The following is a 15,194-nucleotide window of genomic DNA, read 5'->3' as shown; positions in this document are numbered from 1 at the left end:
GTTAGAAAGTTTCCTTAATATCTACCCTAAATCTCCCTTGCTGCAAATCAAGCCAATTACTTCGTGTATACTGAACGTAGGACAAGAAGAGCAACTGATCACCATCCTCTTTGTAGCAGCCCGTAACATATCTGTAGACTTATCAGGTCGTCCTCAGTCTTCTGTTCTGAGGACTAAACATGTTTAGTTTTTTAAGGCTTTCCTCATAGGTCATATTTTCTAACCTTTTATTTTTGTCCCCCCCCCCCCCATTCTCTCCAGTTTGTCCACAACTTTCTTAAAGCGTGGTTCCCAGAACTGGACATAGTACTCCAGCTGAGGCCTTACCACTGCCAAAAAAAGAATGGGACAGTTACCTCCCATGTCTTACACACAACCCTCCTATCAATACACTCCAGAACTATATTAGCTTTTTTCTTAACTGCATCACACTGTTGATTAACTCAATTTGTGATCCACTGTAACATCAAGATTCTTTTCAAAGGTACCACTGCATACCCAGTTATTCCCCATTTTGTAGTTGGGGGGTTGATTTTTTTTCCTTAAGTGTAGTTCTTCACACTTGTTTTCACTGAATTTTATCTTGTTGTTGCTGGACTAATACCATCCTACCAAGTGCTTGCAATGTCACTCAGCTTGGTGTCACTGGCAAATTTTATAACTATACTCTCCACTCCATCATCCAAGTCATTAAGGAAAATATTGACTAGTTCATGACCCAAGATAGACCTCTGCAGGACCCCATTAGATAACATCTTCCCGGTTTGAGAGTGAACCCTTGATCATTATTCTTTAAGTATGGTCTTTCACTCAATTATGCAGCATCTTATAGTAATTTTATCTACATCACATTTCCTTACTTTGCTTATGACAATGTCATGTGCGACTCTGTCAAAGCCTTACTAAAATCAAGCTATATGAAGCCTAGACCTTCTCCTCCCTGCCCCAGTCCATTGGGCCAGTAACCCTGTCAGAAGTTTTTGATAAATCCATACTGGCTATTACTTATAATCCTATTATTCTCTAGGTACTTACAAAATAATTGTTCAATAATTTGTTCCAGTACCCAGTAAGCTAGCATTTTGGAGGACACGATTTACCATATCTTTCATGAAAATCTGACTGAAATGGACATCTACAAATATCAAATATCTAAGATTGGGTCATCATTCTTACAATAAAATTTCACCTTGGTCAATGGATCTACTTTTGATGAAGTGGTTACATGGATTCAGTTGTCCTGCACCCTCAAAGCACTGTCTTAGCAGATATGAAGTCACAGCATGCCAGGTAAAGAGTTTGGAGCAATGATTTTAGTAGATCTCCTTCACAGAAACACTTTTCATTTTGAAAAACTACAAACAGAAGCCATGATGCAATCTGACACCACCCACTGCCCATAACTTCCACTTTCCTAGCTGCCATCTAGTTACAGAACCTGCTGTTTTACAGACAGCTTGCAACCTCCACTTTCATTAAATCATGGAGTTCCTCAAAACATCTTCTCTATTCCTAGATCTCATTGATTGTATTGCCTACAGCAAGGGCCTGTCATATATGCAGAGGAAATAAGCAGATGTGCCTGACACACTTTAAGAACACCTTGCAGCAGTTAAATGACGATTTCTTCAAACTCACTATGTCTCACTTCATTTCACATCATCACTTATCTGTGATTTTTTTGTGTACTCTCCAACAAGGATTTCAGGACACTTACCACTAGTGAATAACTCTTAGAGTATTTTATTCATCTGGGTACTCACCATTCCATTAGTGTATAATGTTGCTTTCAGTAAGGTTGCCACTTTTCAGATAATATAATTCCCAGTTTTGTACCTATGTTTTAAAGCTACTTTCTTCAGTAACTGTACTATACTTTTAATACAGAAATTCTCTATTGCATTCCTTTCCTTTGCTGCTTAAAATCTAGTAATAAATATGATTTATCTGCAGCTTTATCTAGACTCTTCGTGTTCTGCATTCATTTTGCTTCCTCAAACAACCTTATCCTTCCGTAACTTATTTTTAACTCAGCTACATAAAACACATGGTTGGATATACTCTTCAGACTGTCTTCCCTCAAAAGAGCTATCCTCTGACACAGATGGCATTAGAAATATACATTTTCATCAAATCAGATTTTTAGATTCAACAGTTTTTTTTATGAATATACAGTATTTTAAAATAATATCTTACCTGAACAAAGTTGTTCGACTTTTGTGTAGTTTAAAGCTACTATGTCATTAACCCATGCAATGATGTCATGTCTGCTCATAGTCTCTTGGGTTATAGAGGTAGAATACACGTTGACCGCCATTCCCCAACTAGAAAATAAAAGTTAAATAAATAAGTCTGCTTGACATTTGAATGAATTTATTTGATAAACAAACATTTTAAAAAGAGCAAGTTTCATGTAATTTCAATCAGTGCTAGAGAAGGAAACAAAATTCCACAGTCTATAAGAAAGAGCCTGCATTAAACACACCTTTTCTCTGTTCTGGAGAAAGGAGGCTAACTCCACATAAATTTTATAACCCACTTTGGTAAGGGGTTATTTCCCAAAGGTCTCCTCCTATGCCAACTACAGCAGAAAGGCAAAGGGCAAACTTTAAAGAAGAGAATATCATACAGAAGTTTGTGACATTCAGTTAGGATGGTGGCAATTCTTTTTAGTGTACATCTATTAGGAGCAAAGCTGAAGTGTAATTCAGATAAAGCATGGTCTAAAGGAGTTTGAACGGGACTAGGATCTGAGACTCTGAGGGTCTAGTTCTGTTTGCCACTTACTGCTGTGTGATTCTGCAGTCATTTAATATCTCTGTAGTAGTTTCTGCAGCTAGAAGTTTCCTTATCTAGGTGCTGTGCTTAGTTAATATACATAAAGCACTTTGAAGATGTATGATGTTCTACAAGTGCTGCACATTAATAAATATATTAAACTACAAAGATCATAATAGTTATGAACATGACATCGGCTCAGGACAATTATTGTAAAATAAAACAGTCTGAATACTCTGGAATGTAATGGAAAACAAAAAATTGTAAAAAACATGCAAAGAAAGAAAAGCTATAAGCTTAAGTGTGGTTTTGTTTATGAAGGTGACTAAAATTAACACCTTTTTACTCAGTATGATATATATTCCTCAAGCATATTTGGAGCTCAATCTGGTTGCTTTACTGACAAAAATAAGCTTTTCCTACTTTGACTCTGGTTAATTCTACAGACCCAATACAGTTAGCTACAGGGGACTGAGCCAAATTATTTTCTGATTCATGCATCAAATTTCTTTTAATTAAGTGCAATATGTTTCCATCGCTGCTTTCGTGCTGAAAAACATATCAACTCAATATAAAGTTTGCCTCCAAATTCTATGTTTTCTATTTGATATACTGCTGACATGCCTACACTATAGTCACTCAAAGTATTTGCTGAAAGAGGGTATGGTTTGGAGAAATATGGGAGGAGTCACAACCAAGCCTAAATACAATGTATGGTATGTTATCTTGCAAAAATCAAAATGATCTGTCACAGAAAACTGATAGTAAATTAAAAAAATCTCTAAGCAGCAGTAACCTGCCATCAGCAAAAATCCATGTAATAGTGTAGACAAATATATATATTTCCATGGATATCCAAACTGAGAAGCTGTCTGTAAATGGGGTGCACAGGCTTCCTCACAGACTACAAGAGGACTGGAAAAGCTTGGTATATATCCATACACTCTGGAACTTTACTACAGATTTTCCCATATTTGTAATTGTGCAGTGCTCCACATCTTTCCTAAAAGATTATTCATGGTTTAAGACATGTTCAAATGAGTGAATGTATTGTAATGAGCCCAGGAGTCTATCCAACATAGTAACATCTAGTGGGAAACCAGAGATCAGTGGACTGATGTTGGCTTGATTTGCCTAAAATGCTACCAAAATAGCTACAGCAATAATGAGTTGAGCCATGAACTACAACTGTCTAGGGAAGAGTGGGACCAGGCCAGAGTTGCCCAGGAAATAGAAGATGGACTAGACTGGAACTAATGCATAATCTTTAACCGTTCCTGGGGATAGTGAGAGATGGTCAGGGCAATTTAGATAGATATCTTTGAGGAGATTATACTAATGGGAATGCTGTTTGGGAAAGATAACAGAGATTCTGGGTTGGAGGGACCCTGACTTAAGTGACAAGTCACAAGGATCTTGTAAATTGGGAAGTACTTATATTTGAAGTCTAATATTCAATATACTTTAAGATGTTTACTGAGTAAAATGGTTTGTCCTATTAATCCCAATGAGTGGTTCTAGGAATTCTTGTTCAAAGTAAGGCTTGTAAGTTACCCCTTACCAAGAGAGAATGAATCAGCTCAAGATGACATGGGTAAAATTTGTAAAATTCCAGTTTATTTTCCATTTTTAAAGTCCATTTCAATCATTTGTGCATTTCTGAAAGAGCTGGCTATATTAATTGCTACACTACTGGAAACCTGAAGCATTTTCAGAACCGGAAGTTGTACTTAACATGGTTTGCGGGGGACCTACTGTTTAGGCCACAGTGATTCCTTATAGAAAATGCTCAAATTGCTAGTTTAACGGCCAGTCCTGAAATTCAGCCTTGGATCTGATAGTCAAGCTGGGTTCTCTCTCTAATAGTAAAAGTTCTATTTGCCAAATTATGCTCTCAGTTAAACCTGTGTAGTCCCATTATTGTGTTGACTGCATTGGTGCTGAGGGCTGTTCACTTGCTAAACATTAAAGCAGGAACAATTTTTCAACATCTGGACTGAGTTGAGGAGCATTGACAAGGATTTAGCAACAAGGAGTGCCTGCTTACCTTTAAAGGGGGGAGGGATAGCTCAGTAGTTTGAGCACTGGCCTGCTAAACCCAGGGTTGTGAGTTCAATCCTTGAGGGGACTATTGGGGGAACTGGGGCAAAAAATCTGAGGATTGGCCCTGCTTTGAGCAGGGGTTAGACTAGATGACCTCCTGAGGTCCCTTCCAACCCTGATGTTCTATGAGTCTATTATGGCCTGTTAGAAACTTAGCTCCCAAGGCCAGAACTGATGAGAGGTTGGGTAGGCATAAATCTGTGTCTGTTACTGAAATTTGAACTTAATTTTTGCCAACCCTGAGACGTGTGGGATTCCTTTTCTCCTTTTTGAACTTAAGAAACATCAATAGAAGATTTTCATCGCTGTGGTTTTAGTATTAAAGAATACAGCTGGCCTGTTGACTCTAAAAACAAATAGCCAAAGAAATCTTCAGTGATAATTTAATACGTTAAGCTACTCTTTTTTTAAAATATGATTAGTTTTTCCAATTACCAGCAGTTTGGGGAGAGCAAATTTAGCCCATGAGAAATACAATTAGACAAATATAGATCTGTCAAGAACGAAGAAAGTAATAAACCCATCTTAGCACTCTTCCAAAAGCTAATACTGCAGAAAACCCACAACGCTCATCTTCGGTGACAGCGGTAACATGAGCTACATGCTATACTACACAGAAAGCACAACTCCACATAAGGAAAATGTGCAAGGAAATGAACAACCTGAAATTTAAAAGGATGCCCTGGTGTAGCTCTGTAATATTCTTATTTGCATAATCTTGGTACAATAGTAAGAAAATATTTTATTACAATCAGGGGTCAAACACAATTTTTTTTTTTAAGGTTAATGCTAAAGAGATGACAATTTTATATTTACAAATCTGGATGCATATTTTTGGCCATGTCATGCCAGTTTTTAAATATGACCCATTTTAAAATAGAAATTTCCCATGAAGTCAGTGGGGGAGAGGGACTGCCACTCAATCAAACAGAAGGATAAAGCCTTTTATTTGCAATAGTTTATAGTGCATTCCTGAATCTTCCTTATTATCTTCTTTTGAAATAGTTTACAATGTGCCACTAAATTCTTTGTACACCACCCTGGAGTTTATTCCAGTGGAAGAGATTTTTTGTTTTTTAAATAAACAAAGGAAAAGCTTAGTTGTAAGACCACATTTAAAGTAAGTGTGTTGTTCTAAATTGGTGCTCATTTCCTGTATGGATGCTCACACAGACTATCGCCTTATAAATCAACAACTATGCAGGAAAAAACAAACAATCCACTATCTGTAGCACGGGCCAGATTTTCTGAAGAGCACAGTATCCAACATGCTAAGCTCTTTAGAGAGTCTGAACCAAATTTAAAATATATTCAGCAAAGTGCAACATAATGGCTAAGCAGGAAGAAAGCTGTGTTCACAACTACTGACCAAGCAACTAAGAACTTGCAGATTTGATTACGTTTGTTACCCTGACTCACCAACCCTTCCCATGCCCACTTGTTTGCATTTTCAACCTGTTATGTTTGTCTTTTTGACTGTATGCTCTTTGGGACAGGGACTGTCATTCATTATGTTTTGGGACCCAGCTCAGTGGGACCCAATCTAACTGTAGCCTTTAGGCAAAAAAACGATATCAGTGTTCAGCAACAACTAGAGACAGGAGTTAGATCTGGAACTCCATCTTGGGCCTTCTATACCCCATACTTCATAAAAGTTCAGAGCAGAAATTTGCAGCTCACAGACCTCTAACAGCGAAGAGTTAGCAAATGTTGTAGTTAGGAAAAAAAAGTCACTTTTCATTTATGAAAACATGAAATTGAAATCCATGTAATTGAAAATTAATATTTATCAGTTTTCACATTATATACATTCAAGCCCTGTTTCAGCAAGACACTTATGCATATGAGTAACTAAGCACTTGAGTCTCTCATTGACTTCTTCAGGTATGTCTACGCAGGGTTGGAAAAAGGCAGGATGGGGTCCTGAGCCCAGGCTCCAGCCCAAACCCAAATGTCTACACTGCAATTTTTAGCCCTACAACCCAATCCCAAGTCAGCTGACCCACGCCAGCTACAGTTGTGTCACAAATCTTTTATTCCAGAGTAGACATACCAGGATTAATCAGGTGCTTAAAGTTATGCATATGCTTACAATAATCTGATGGATCAGGATGTTCCTGGTTTAGCGTATCCCTTGATAATACATACTCTGATCCAAAACAATGCTAGATATGTGTGTGTGGCACAACATACATTACAAGGTATGACAAAAGTGCTCCAGAAATGCTTATAGATAATTATGACTGATAAGAGAAATCATCCAGTTATATTTGGGGAGAACTTTTTGAATGTGAAACATTTACTTAGCAACTTTTTTATAATAAGCAAACAATTGCTGGCAGCAGAAGTTATTTCTGCCAAAAGCAGTAGTAGAAGCCAGATAAATGATTAAACAAGTGAGGAGTACTTCCAAATTAGTTTACCCATTTTATGCAATTTATGAAAATCATTTTAAAAAAAACAGCGGATTTTCATAGGTGCTAGAAGAAAGAGATATGTGGATAAATGGATAAAAAATTGTTAAAGTGGGAAAACCTTGTTCTGATAATGCCAAGGGAAATCTCTCCAGAAGTTCTCCCCTGACAGTACCAAGATGCACATTTTGAATAAAAGGAAAGTTCTCACAACAAAGCTGTTGAAGCAAAAGATATGAATAGGCCAAGGTATAGATGAGTGAGGCTGCCAGTTCTGTGTGAGAAGTCCATTTAAAATGAATTGCTTCTGCAAAAGAATAAAAACCCCAAAGCAGCAGAAAAAAGGGGAAGCTTATGCTTCACACTGGCCATTTTTCTATGGGAGAAAAATTATTGATGTCATCCCGAATTGGAGTGCGGGTGGGGGAAGAGGTTGTTTTAAGGTTAGATCTTTGTTGCTGTCTTAACACAGATTATGTACAGATACAATATTCAGTTTTGATCATTAGAGAGGCCAATTACTCCTCTGGAGCTCACTGTATTGAACACACTTTCTGGACACAATTTGTGAAAAAAGCTGCAGCACATCCTGGCAACATATGATGCACACCCTCCAATTTTCAAGCTACAATATATTCCTGTACCAAAAGCAACTGTAACAAAACAAAACACAAACCAAACCCCCAAATCCAGAATTTTCTCATAGGTCACAGAACCAGTAACTGAAATGAATTATGTTGCAGGTATTACAAATTATCTAGTCTAGTCAATCACCCATAAAAGCTGCAAAGATGAAAAACACCCTTCTTACTTGGTATATTTCTCTTCGTATCCTAGCCAATACATCAAACCTTTAAAAATGGTGATAGTCAATCTCTGTGCATTGTACTCTCAAGTGTTACCAAACAGATTTGAAATAACATGTTAATTTTTGTATCAAAGCTATGATGTTCTGACCCTGAAAAAAATTAAGGTGTTTGGGATTTCAGTGATTGTGTTGAGACCATATTTAATTAAGTACAGTAACTCCTCACTTAATGTTGTAGTTATGTTCCTGAAAAATGCAACTTTAAGTGAAACAATGTTAAACGAATCCAATTGTCCCATAAAATTTAATGTAAATGCGGTGGGTTAGGTTCCAAGGAAATTTTTTTGGGGCAGACAGAAGACATTATATACTGTACTGTACTGTGGTTGGGAAGTGCCCCTGGCTTACCCCACACAGGCACAGCCCGCTGCGGGCAAGGATGCTAGCTTTGCAGCAGCAGCTTCCCTGGAGAACAGGCTCGGATTTTGCCAGGAATGCTCCAGGCCCACCTCTTCCTGTTCCCGCTCCACTCCAGGCCCACCTTTTTCCACCCCTACTCCACCTCCTCTCCGGAGCACCCTACATCCCTCCCTCCCTGCCCCTGCACCCTAAGCACTGCCAAACAGATATTTGGTGGTGCTTAGGACTTTCTGGGAGGGAGTGGGAGGAGTGCAGATGTAGCACTTCCCCACTTCTGTCCCTCCCTCCCAGAAAGTCCTGGAGAGCCGCCAAACAGCTGTTAGGATTTTCTGGGAGGGAGGGGGTGGATCAGAGACAGCGCTTCCCAGCTCCTGCCCCTCCCTCCCAGAAAGTCCTAAGCACTGCCAAACAGCTGTTTAGTGGTGCTTAGGATTTTCTGGGAGGGAGAGGGAGGAGTGGAGATGCAGGACTTCCCTGCTCCTCCTCCTCCCTCCCAGCACTTCGTGCTTAGGACTTTCTAGAAGGGAGGGGCAGGAGCAAGGAAGCCCTGGGAGGGGGAAGCGCTGGGAGGGAGGAGGAGGAGGCGGAGAAGCAGAACTTGTGCAATGCTCCCTTGTAAAGTCGCTGCTCTTCCACAGAATCTTACAAGCAGGCAGCCAAACAATGTTATAAAGGAGCACTAAACAACTTTAAACGAGCATGTTCCCTAACTGAGCAGGGATGTAATATTGAATCAATGTTAAGTGGGACAATGTTAAAAGGGGAATTACTGTACTGTACTACACAAAGTGTACCATTATACACCAGCAAACTGTTTGCTAGATAGAAAAATGCCATACCACTTTATTCAGACAAGTTTTCCAGGTCCCAAAACCCAAAAGCACACCTGAAAATATTCAGACAATACACACCACTGGGGCTTTGGAGCCAAAATCTTTAGAGTAACCTAGTAAATAGTACCCCTTATATTACTTTGCTATTGCTTGTAAGATATTTTTTTACTTTAAGTTTATTCACTGAGCCAATTGGGAAAATACAGTTAAGTTGTAATAATGCAAAGAATTAAGTTACAAATTCCATACAAGCGATGATGTTCTTAAAAACACTTTAGGGCACCTCAAAGAATACAAGCCATGTCCAACAGCTTAATTGAATTTTATATATTTTGCGTTTCCAGTCTCACCTCTGCCACAGATAACTGACAAAATTTTTCATTCTTTGGCTACTTTCTCTATATCTTTTCCTGCCATTTTTTACCACTACAGTATTTTACTGCAATTCAGTAAACTGTACAGACAAATCTGTATCAGATCCAGCTTATGCATAACTACAAACTGTGCTGTTTCTTAGTGTTCATGTCTTTACATATGCACTGCTTGTAGTTAAACAGTTAACAGACAACGGTATAACAAGATCCAATGGTTAGAAGTTGAAGCTAGACAAATTCAGACTGGAAACAAAGTGTACATTTTTAACACTGGTATTCACCACTGGAACAAATTACCAAGGGTTGTGCTGGATTCTCCACCATTGGCAATTTTTAAATCAAAGTTAGATTTTTTTTAAAGGTCTAGTTCACAAGTAGATATTTTGGGGGAGTTCTACGGCCTATGTCATCCAGGAGGTCAGACTAAATGATTACAGTCGTCCTTTCTGGCCTTGGAATCTATGAATATGTTGTCATGTCTTTGGAACTAACATGGACTGAACATGTCTGCATTTGATCTGCGTAGATCTGCACATCAACCTTCACGAATGTAGTTTCAGCTAAGTTTGGCTTGTCTTCCGGTACCGTTACACAGCTATCAGCAGTTTGCCCTGAATGGATGTGGGTCCCACTTTTTAGAGACAAGCATCAACTTTACGATAATTGATCCCCATCTCCATAGTGTCCATACTCTGATTAGTTGTGTGATCTAACCTGCAATGGAGCTCGTGCTCACAAACATGATTGGGCTTTGGAGAACCCAAGCATCTTTTTGTACTAGAGCTCACACATTTTATGAGGAGAGCAGCAGAGTGAACCAAAGAGACTCATCAGTAAGACAGGAACAGAAAAGTCTAAAGAGATGTATATGTTTTTATATATATGAGCAGCTTGGAACCAATAATTCACAATATACAATAAAAAACGGGGTCTTACAATGGTGGCTGGATCAATACCCAGTTGGATTTCTGAACTGGCCTTAAGGGAGGAATTTAAGCTTTAAGTGTCAATGAGGTAACACTTTCAAAACTGGCCAGACTTTATTTAAAATATTACTGATGAGGCCTTCTTCAGCTCCAAAAAGTTACGCTTGAATTGCTCCTTCGATGTTGTCCTCCAGGAGGACGAGATTAAATCTATAAAATTTTCAATGAGCTAGGCATTGGCAATGGTGCTTGATTCCCCTCGTTCCAGGGCTTTTCACATAATACATCTGTACATTACTCATTCTCTATATTAAATTTAAGTTGTAAAATTTTAAAAATCTACATAATATTTAGATAAGGACACTGAGGATGAGTTCTGATCATCTGTCACTGCAATGCTTTGAAAGAGAAGATTTATTAATCTGTGGTTGATCCCCAATGAAATAAGCCTGAACCCACCAAGAGAGACTTTGGATTTGAGATTGCCTTGGTAAAGTGGTTCAACTGCTATTTAAATTAAAGAGTTGCTAGGCACACTTACGAAGACAATACAACTGTATACGTGGAGCAATTTATAAAAGGCATCATGATATAAATACATTGCCACTTTATTAGACTCCTGGGTTAGATGCAGCAGACAGCAGATCAACCCATGAGTAGATTATCTGTGGTTCTAAGCAGAGGATGATTAGCAGTTGCACATCATGCTTTTCACCAGTATGGGGCTCAGTTTTTGATGGAGGCTCATGAATTCAGCCTATTTATTTTTTTACCTAAATGTTTTAAGAGATTGTAATGAGTTTAGGCCTTAACATATTTTATATTAAATTCTAATTTTAAACATGTTTATTTTTAGAAAGCAGAATTTATTATAATTTAAATAATCAAAAACAATCCCATTTTAAAATCCAAGGACTTAAATTAAAAAAAACACCACCACCTTTTTTTAAATTTTAGTTTTTATCCATCCTGGTCCTAACATTAAAATTGATTCATTGTGCAGCCGCAACAAAGTAGGCTTATAGAATATTGGCCTGTATAAAGAAGAATTTATTTATTACATAAATCAAATGATATTGAGCAAACAATTTTTATAATGGGCAGTTTATTCCACAAGGGAGTGTACAGTCCAGTTTTGGCCACCCTATTTGAAGATAATTTGGAAGTTGTACAGTCTGTGCATTTGAAATGAAGAATACTGTTAGAACCAGTAATATCTCTACAACGGGAAAGAATTGTTAAGTTGATATAGATATTACTAGTATGTTCTCTAACCAGAATCAGCTTTCCAAGTGCACCCACTGCAGGTGGAGAGAGTATAGCATAAAGCAGTGGTCCCCAACCTTTTCATCTGGCGGGCGCCAGACGAAGGACCGTGGCGGCGGCGACGCTTCTCGATGACGCTGCTTGACGCTGACAAGCGGTGTCATCCAGAGGCGTTGCCGCCGAATTTCGGTGGGTGCTCGACCGCTGGCCAGGACGCGGGTGCATTTAGATGCGCCCGCGGGCACCACATTGGGAACCCCTGGCACAGGGCAACAAAAATATGAGGAGAGTGATGCAACTGTTTAGTCTTGCAAGGAAACAACTAAAGGTGAGATGACTGAAATATTAAAGCCAGATAACACTTTTTATCAATATTGAGCTATTTGAGGTTGCACAGACCAAAAGTAGGAGTTATCAGAGCTAGATTAAGACCTTTGCTCAGTCATATTATGTCAGAATCCAGGGTTTCATTTAATCATATATATATTTCTAGTTCTTATTTATATGTATTTCTTGGGAGGGAACGCTTGAAAACACAAACCTAACAGAAGACACATGGTGTGGGCTCTGTGCTGCCATCTCATTATAGCTCTGTTGAGATGGTGCTGGCAGGGAGGGAAACTGAGGACTCTGTGGAATCCCCCATTTTCAGGTGTCTGTGGTGTTGGAAGCCTGCCAAGCAGACGGTTGTTCTGTGGGTAGCCCCTGCCACCAGCTCCCCAAGTGTCAGGGCCATAGTGCAGAGGTAAAACATTTAGGTGGGGGCTCTGGACTGCTTTAATTTGGCTTTGAGTGGCATGACTATAATTTGAGAGAGATTATTCATGTAAGTAAAATCCAGAGGTACACCTCTACCCCGCTATAACATGACCTGATATAACACGGCTGCTGTGGGGAGCCCCAGACCCTTTAAATCACCGCTGGAGCCCTGCCACCGCTACCCCAGGGCTGTGGCAGCAGGGCTTGCCAGCGATTTAAAGGGCCTGGGGCTCCAGCTGCTGTGGGAAGCCCTGGGACCTTTAAATCACCGCTGAGCCCTGCCGCTGCTACCCCAGGGCTGTGGTGCGGGGCTCGTGCAGTGCTTTAAAGGGTCCAGGACTCTGGCTGCTGGGGGAGCCCGGAGCTCTTTACATCACTGCCGGAGCCCTGCTGCTGCTGCTACCCCAGGGCTGCAGCAGCAGGGCTCACCAGCGATTTAAAGGGCCTGGGGTTCTGGCTGCCGCGGGGAGCCCTGGGCCCTTTAAAGTCACTGCTGGAGCCCTGCTGCCCCAACCCCGGGGCTGGGGCAGCAGGCTCCACTGGAGATTTAAAGGGCCTGAGGCTCCCCACAGCAACTGGAGCCCGGAGCTCTTTAAATCACTGCTGGAGCTCTGCCGCCCCTACCCCAATATAATGGGGTTTCAGCTATAACACGGAAGGAATTTTTGGCTCCCCACGACCACTTTATAGCGGGGTAGAGGTGTATATTAGAGAATGATGGATAGTTGGAATTAAATAGCATTCATGTATTTAAACAAATATATTAGAAGACCATGTGAAACTACAGTTACAGGTTAATTAAAGATTATCTAATTAAAATTAGATTTGTCTTTGTTGATCATGCTCCTGCCTCCTCTAAGTATAACCCAAGAGTGGCTATGAAATACTTTGTATTGGAGTGCTCTTGATCCTCGTCAGGCACAAACCATCTCCTGGTTCTTTATAAGTAGAAACTAAGAATAGAAAATATTTACTAGGATTATCTCTCTGCCAATGAAAGATTGTTCCTTATGGGGACACTTTCTAGCGTCCATCGTAGTTTCAGATGTCCCAAGCAATTTCCCTGGGGAGGCTATTCCATAGTCTGATAGATCGCACTGTCAAGAAGTTCTTCCCAATATTTAGCCACAACTTTTGTGAATTTCATCCTGTTCCTTCTAGTCATTCCCTTTGTGTACCTCTCTAGGTAGTTTCCCTTCCTCCTTGATGCTTACACTCTCATTGAATCTTCACAAATTGTTCTGTTCATCACTCCTGCTTAGTTATTCCTTGAATGAGCTATACATAGTTAGCTGTTAGCAAATATGTGAGGAGTTTGGAATCTGCTTAGGGCATCGGTGAGGATGAGTACACAGTATTACAATACCTCATCTTGAAGCCTACATACACTGAGTAAGTGGTTAAGTAGGTCAGGGCTCTGAATATGCAGGTGAAAATTCTGCACAGGTCAAAAATTAAATTAGTTTGGTGATTTCATCCTACTACCTAGCTGAATCTTGTCCATCTGAAAACTACCTTGCAGTTAAACACTATTGGCAGTCTCTGAACTGGTATAGAAAAGGTGAGAATTGAAGTTAGAACTGAGGGAAAGCCCGTGAAGTCCCAGTCCTTTTAGAGTGAAAGTGTACCCCCAACATCAGTGAAAGTCAGAGACAGTGGCAGGTGCTCAGCATCTCTGAAAACGTGGCCTTAGGCATCTCAAGTTTTAGGCACTCATAATTAAAGGCCAATTTTGAAAAGTGGCTGGTTTTCCATTGGTTAAATGGGGATAAAATCTTTATCTCTTTGTTAAAGCACTTTGAAATGCTTGTGCATACAAAGAAAGACTCAGGGGGAAAGGACCTAATTTCTGAGTTCAAGCTTTATAAATATGGCATAATAGGTCATGTATTGTATTAAGGGCTTGATCCTCTGGGGGACTTGGGGTTGTGTTACTGGATGCAAGAGACCAGCAAAGTCATCACAGGCATTGGGACCTCCCCTCTGACTCCAGGAGACACCATCATGTATCTCATCAGGGTCATCCATTGAGCCCACCTGGATGGTCTCATACGCCTATTTTATAGCTTCTCCCTACCTGAGCTCTGATTGGCTCAGTCCTCAAATTATGAATATTTATGACTCCATCCACTATGGAAACTTAGTTTCCAGTTCATGGAAAAACACTGATCTGCCCAGTAACAAGCAGCCCTTTCTTTCGGATCTGGGCACTTCAAATAAATGGCCGTGCTCTGTGTCCTTGCACATACACACAGCCAGATACAAACAGAATTAGTTTCTCAACTGCCCCCGTCCCTAAACAAATAAAATGTTGCAGTGCAAAAGGCACATGGGTTACATGAGCTGAAGTCCTGGATTGCTGTTAGTTTGTTTTTCTAGTGGTAAGGGTAGGGGTAAGGCGGGAGAGTTAAGTAACAAGGGAGAAAGATCAGGGTATGCAACAAGGAGTAACACTGGTGTTAAGCAGGACAGTGTGGGAAGAACGTTCAAAATTCTTCAGAGTGCAGTCTCTA

General features: G+C 39.9%; 1 protein-coding gene across 6 annotated transcripts in view; it reads right to left on the bottom strand.

Annotated features, from left to right (window-relative positions):
- The window catches only part of MAPRE2 (microtubule associated protein RP/EB family member 2), a 162,233-nt gene that overhangs the window by 69,018 nt on the left and 78,021 nt on the right, over positions 1-15,194 (bottom strand). For all 6 annotated transcript variants that reach the window (XM_030553053.1, XM_030553050.1, XM_030553051.1 and 3 more), the window contains one exon: positions 2,197-2,324. In XM_030553053.1, coding sequence (XP_030408913.1) covers positions 2,197-2,317 — 121 coding nt within the window. In that variant the 5' untranslated portion in view covers positions 2,318-2,324. The remainder of the gene's footprint in view (positions 1-2,196; positions 2,325-15,194) is intronic.

Source organism: Gopherus evgoodei, chromosome 2 (genome assembly GCF_007399415.2).
Source record: "Gopherus evgoodei ecotype Sinaloan lineage chromosome 2, rGopEvg1_v1.p, whole genome shotgun sequence".
Classification (NCBI taxonomy): Eukaryota; Metazoa; Chordata; order Testudines; family Testudinidae; genus Gopherus; species Gopherus evgoodei.
The sequence above is the reverse complement of the archived record's forward strand: the minus strand, read 5'-3'. Positions and strand labels throughout refer to the sequence as shown.